The sequence below is a fragment of the Arachis ipaensis genome, chromosome B05, assembly GCF_000816755.2.
Source record: "Arachis ipaensis cultivar K30076 chromosome B05, Araip1.1, whole genome shotgun sequence".
Taxonomy (NCBI): Eukaryota; Viridiplantae; Streptophyta; class Magnoliopsida; order Fabales; family Fabaceae; genus Arachis; species Arachis ipaensis.
The window spans coordinates 127,018,704-127,024,683 of record NC_029789.2 but is presented as its reverse complement, the minus strand read 5'-3'; the positions used below and the strand labels follow the sequence as shown (position 1 = coordinate 127,024,683).

Below are 5,980 nucleotides of genomic sequence, written 5' to 3'. Positions count from 1 at the left end.
TTGGGGACAGACAGATTTTCTTATAATATTTTATAGGGTTCAGCTGCTATGGCCACATGTTAAGGTTATGTAGAATTTAAATTTTTAATGTATTTGTTATTTATTTATTAAAGCAAAATGTTAAGAAACTTCTATTAATAGTAATTTTGAACACATACTACATCCTATTTGGGTTTATATTATGTGTAAGGATTTAAAAAAAAAATACTAATTTTTAAACGGTCTCATCTCCAAATTTGAAATTATTACCAAACACACTTTTATCTCCATTTTTGTCTCCGCTATTTTCTGTATTTGGACTAATAAAGCCTTATGACACAGTCACTAGTTTCTTATAGTTTTATTATTTATTTATATTCTCCTACTTCAAGTTTCCAAAATTAAGATAACTTACATGATACATAGGTTATGTATTCAGTGGCAGGTTAATTTGGGAAGAAATTACAGAACTGGAAAGGAACCATGGCTAGTCTTAAAAATGATGAGCTGCCAATGCTGTCGAGAAAGGAATCAAAGGATGAAGAACAATATGATGAGACCCTGAATTCCAAATTGCAGAGATTCTTATCCAGGACACAAAGTTCAATTGCAATTCCTATGAGCACCCTGGAGTCATATGATAGCGAAACTAGTCTTGTTGGACACACTGGTCCACTGAAGAGTGAGAGAAAAACCCCCTTTCCACAAATGAGCGGTCCACTATATGCTGCCGGAACTGGAAGTCATTTACAGCAGAGGATGGTTGGTACAGGAAGAAAAGAAGATGAAAGAAAGACAGAAAAATTTGATGCTTTCCGTGGCACCGGTTCGAATAACTGGCATAATAACCATGATAAGGAAAATCAACACTTAATGAGGTCTGGACAACTTGGAATGTGTAATGATCCTTATTGCACTACTTGCCCGACATACTTCAAGTCTTCTCAACATAAAAATTCAAAATCTTCGACAATATTTGATCCCAAGGTAGCATCATAGTTGAAAATTTAATGGTACATAGCCTTTCATGGTATAGATCTTGATTCTAAATGCAAGTATAGCCTTCTAGATGTTTGATGAATTGACTTATGTGATTCTCAAGTAGCCTATATAATTTTCATAATTATTCATATCTTTTTTTTACCTTTTACATTGTTTCTATTGTCAGTTGCTTCAATAGATATACTTTAGTATCTATCTTGTAATCTGTATCATCGTAATATTTATATAATTTAGTATTTATTTTGTGTTATACATCAAGATGATGACTGGTATTTCTGTGAAAAGCACTTTCGATTGGTATTTACCTAGATCTGCATTCATAATAACAGGAAAACGGTATTAACCAAAAGGAACTAAATGTATCTTGACCAAAACCCTTTTAGTTACTCAAGCTGCGCCAATGCATCTTGTTCTCCTGACTGCTGAAATTACTTTTGTTGTTGCTATCACTGTTCACTTTGAGTTATTGTCACATGGGTACTTCAAGCTGTCTCATTGTTTATCAATAGTCAATAGAAATTTTTCTAAGACTATTCGAAGCTGAACCGTATCATTATTCTTTATCTTCATTTTATTGTAGATATTTATCATGTATTATCGGTCTATAACTTTTGCATAATGTAAGCTACTTTTGTTCATATTCTGAATGCCTGCAGTTCCACAATGCTCTCTATGGGGACGCCAAGGGATTTGCAACAAAGTTTTATTCCCTTTGTCGTTCGTACATTCCTGGAGTTATAAATCCTCACACTAAAGTCATACAACAATGGAACAAGATTTTGGCCATTTTTTGCTTGGTTGCTATTTTTGTGGATCCATTATTTTTCTTTGTATTTTATGCACGAGAGGTATGATTGTTTCTGATAATATTTAATTGCAACATCTTGGAAGCTGCAGTCTCTTATTTTTCCTTGATACTATGCCTAAGGTTACTCTGCACCTTTTTTCTTTTCACTGGTTGTAGGATCATAATTGTGTTGTTATCGACTGGTCAATGACAACAACACTTGTTATTGTTCGAAGCTTGAATGATTTGGTATATTTCTTTAACATTCTTCTCCAGGTATGTTCTCTATAACTACCATTTTAAAAAGGTTCCTTTGCACTCCTTCTAATTTATACAAATCAATATATGGTTGTGGAACATTACTGCATTGATAATACAAGTGGAGGATTTTCTGATATCTTGTTGAGTCACTCAACACAATCTTAGCCTCAATTCATCTGAAATTGTTCCATATATCTTTGAATCATAGATGTTTTTTCTGTTCCAATCCACAAACCTTAGACTTCAGAGTATTGATGTTTTTATCTTTTTTCCCCGTTGTTAAAGGATATTTGTTATTTACTGAAGTTAATATGACATACAGTAAATAACCTTGTTAAGGGGAATAGAGAAGAAAAATAACTATGCATTATGTTATGAATTCTAAGCATGGATGTTAAGTTTTCTCGTCTAGTTTCCAACTTTCTGTTATTAAAGGCTTACATATGCAACCAAATTGCCACTTTGCAGTTCAAATTGGCTTATGTTTCTCCTGAGTCAAGGGTGGTTGGTACTGGAGATTTAGAGGACCATCCGAAGGAAATCGCACTTCATTACCTTCGGGGTTATTTTTTTCTTGACTTATTTGTTGTATTTCCTCTTCCTCAGGTAGATGTCTTCCCATCTCCCTTTCTTTGCTTGTCATGTTTTTTCAATTTTCAAATACCCATTTTTTCATGATGTCTTCCCATCTCCCTTTCACCATGAATACTTTCAGACTCTATTTTTTATTTTTTATGAAGGCAATGAGATCCAAAAATGTATATTTTTCTAATATATAATGTATGTTCTTGCACAGTTAGGATTTTAGTTGCCATACATCTTTGATAAAAAAAGGAAAACACAAAGTTCGTTGGTGCTTCCATTATATTGAGATTGTCATTGATTAGTTTGACTTTATTGGAATTTTGTATTTCAACTTATTTGAAATTTAGCCATTTTGTAACCATACTCCTTTCCATGACATATATAGTGAAATATGTGCAGATAATGATATTGTTTGTCTTGCCAAAATCCCTTGGGGGAGCAAATTATGCTAAGAATCTTCTGCGTGCAGCGATCCTTGTGCAGTACATCCCCAGATTGTTTAGATTTCTGCCTATGCTAATTGGCCAGTCTCCATCAGGATTTATATTTGAGTCAGCCTGGGCAAATTTTATAATAAACCTTCTAATTTTTATGCTATCTGGACATGTTGTTGGCTCTTGCTGGTACCTCTTTGGTCTGCAGGTGAGTGAAAACAGCATTCGAAGCTTGTTTTCCTTTAAATATATAAAAAAATATGATACGCTGTGATTTGTCGCCCTCTGTTCAAGAGGTGGCAAGCTCTTGTTATTATAGGTTTCAGTATTAGAAGCTACCAACTGAATGCCTAACCTCAAACTATGATAAGAGTGAAAGAGAAAAAAAAAAAGCATAAAAGTAATGTATGATCAACTTGAAGACACACTTTAATGTCACAATGCCAGTTATATTATCATATGTAATGAGATTTAGGCTCAAGAACTAGAATTTTCACCTGAATTTGCTTATCCCAATAATGCTTTATACTTGTTGATTCTTGATGCCTTGATGGATAAGTCCTTCACATCATATCCTATTGAACAATTGTATTAAATAATTCTGATTATTTGTTTTGGGTTATGTAAGTATCATGTCCTCATAAATCTGATCCTTCTAATTAGCACTGCAATACTGGTAGTGAAATTCAGACTATCACAGTTATTATGTTTCCTTCAATAATTTAATAGATGGCTAAACTAGAATTGAAGTATAATTGATGTTTTATTTGCTAACTTTTTCCTTTTCTACTGTTTTCTTTCTTCGAGAGGGTTAACCAATGTTTGCGAGATGCCTGCCACAATTCTAAGATCCCCGGATGCATGGTATTCATTGATTGTGGGCATGGTCATGATGGAATCTTTCAGCTTGACCAAACATCAAATCAGTGGAACAACAATACTGATGCTGTTGCTTGCTTGAATCCCCCATCTAATGGTGGTTTTTCTTATGGGATATATCAAAATGTTGTACCTCTTACTACAGAAACTAATGTGATCAACAAATACATCTATTCTTTGTTTTGGGGATTCCAGGTGAGCTATTACTTTTTTCTTTTTCCTTTTTTCTTCCTCTGTTGTGAAGTTGTGAAAATGATTTTAGTTAATTTCACAAAAGGAATGTATAATCCATTGACTGCCTGAACAATATAAATTGAAGTATAGATGTATAATATATCAAAACTAAAATCTAATTAATATTATGTTAATCTAACATAACTTTTAGACTACTTGCCAAGTGAAGATACATAAATGATTTTGATGTATGTAAGAGTAACAATGATACCCTATGATGATATTTGTGCAGCAAATCAGTACTTTGGCTGGTAATCTAGTCCCTAGCACTTTTGTGTGGGAAGTCCTTTTCACTATGGCCATTATAGGATCTGGACTCTTGCTTTTTGCTATTCTCATTGGTAACATACAGAATTTTCTTCAAGCTCTTGGGCGGAGGTAGAACTTACCTAATGCTGAAAGTTGGTTGTAATTAAACTTTGACAGCCTTATTCTAATATATTATCTTTTGCAATATGGTTGAAATCTATTTCTTCCATCCATTTTTTAGGAGGCTAGAAATGCAACTCAGGGGACGTGACGTGGAGCAATGGATGAGCCATCGACGCTTACCAGAAAATCTAAGAAGGTATAAATTCCTCATTTTCTGTAGTTTACATGCACATTTAATGACAAGTGACATGATGACTTATTTCAGATTTTAAAGAGATGCAAATTATAACTTGAAGTTTCTCCTTGCATCTACTTCTATCTGCCTGCAAATATGTTTATGTTCCTGTATGTGCAACTAGTAAATCTGATTTATAGTCACCAAAAGAAATAAGTATGAATATGTTTTATCACTATGTACCTTAAAAGTGCACATAATCCTGCAATGGATGTGAAATAATTGTTGAGATCGTGTTATTTGGCATCGTTTTGAATTAAGTTATTAGCGCTAAAAATGGTTGTGATATAGAAATATACACATAAGAGAAGTTAGTGATAGACCTGAACTTAATAAGTCAATATTAAGAAAATAGAATGTCCTCTATTTGTCATTTTTGTTTAGGTTTGGTGTTGCATGAAACTTTTTACTCACATAATGTATAACTCAGATAGTACATCTACATTGTAGGAGAGTACGACAGGCTGAACGTTATTCTTGGGCTGCAACAAGGGGAGTTAACGAAGAAATGCTTATGGAAAATTTACCAGAAGATCTACAGAGAGACATAAGGCGTCATCTCTTCAAATTTATTAAGAAAGTATGCACTGGTATCATGCTTATAACAAGTTATCATGATAGAATTGAATACAAGTTTAAACACGAGTTGTATAAACAGCCAAATTATTGTCAAATCATACTAAAAGTGGCCTTTGATGAAGACTTTGCTTTCATTCTTAATGGAATTTGTGCCCAACATTTGCAGGTTCGAATTTTTGCTTTGATGGATGAACCTATCCTAGATGCCATTTGTGAGAGATTAAGACAAAGGACATACATAAAAGGAAGTATTATATTGAGTATGGGTTGTCTGGTAGATAAGATGGTATTCGTGGTGCGAGGAAAGCTCGAGAGTGTCGGAGAAGATGGAATAAGACTTCCGTTATCCGAAGGGGATGCCTGTGGCGAAGAACTTCTAACATGGTATTTAGAACATTCTTCTGTCAGCACAGGTATATTAGCAAACCTGAAAAAACCATGCTTATTAAAGAGTAGATTTCATTAGGAATTGCAATAATCAACAACTTTTCTAGTAAATTCATGGATTAATGTATATGAATACAAAGGGTTTGTTTCTAAGATAAGAATTTTTTTTAATTGATAATTTAAAATTATCTTTTGAAAAAGTAAGAGTAAATATATCATGAAAAAATATTTTTTTTTATCTATGAA

At 33.2% G+C, this 5,980-nt stretch overlaps 1 protein-coding gene across 4 annotated transcripts in view; it reads left to right on the top strand.

Annotated features, from left to right (window-relative positions):
• LOC107644067 (probable cyclic nucleotide-gated ion channel 20, chloroplastic) overlaps positions 385-5,980 on the top strand; it is an 18,445-nt gene continuing 12,849 nt past the window's right edge. For 2 of the 4 annotated variants that reach the window (XM_021124465.1, XM_021124466.1), the window contains exons 1-10: positions 385-966; positions 1,638-1,829; positions 1,946-2,044; positions 2,498-2,635; positions 3,014-3,256; positions 3,856-4,122; positions 4,394-4,539; positions 4,652-4,729; positions 5,219-5,348; positions 5,514-5,760. In XM_021124465.1, coding sequence (XP_020980124.1) covers positions 463-966; positions 1,638-1,829; positions 1,946-2,044; positions 2,498-2,635; positions 3,014-3,256; positions 3,856-4,122; positions 4,394-4,539; positions 4,652-4,729; positions 5,219-5,348; positions 5,514-5,760 — 2,044 coding nt within the window. In that variant the 5' untranslated portion in view covers positions 385-462. The remainder of the gene's footprint in view (positions 967-1,637; positions 1,830-1,945; positions 2,045-2,497; positions 2,636-3,013; positions 3,257-3,855; positions 4,123-4,393; positions 4,540-4,651; positions 4,730-5,218; positions 5,349-5,513; positions 5,761-5,980) is intronic. The other 2 variants (XR_001621179.2, XM_016347852.2) reach the window with 2 other exon arrangements.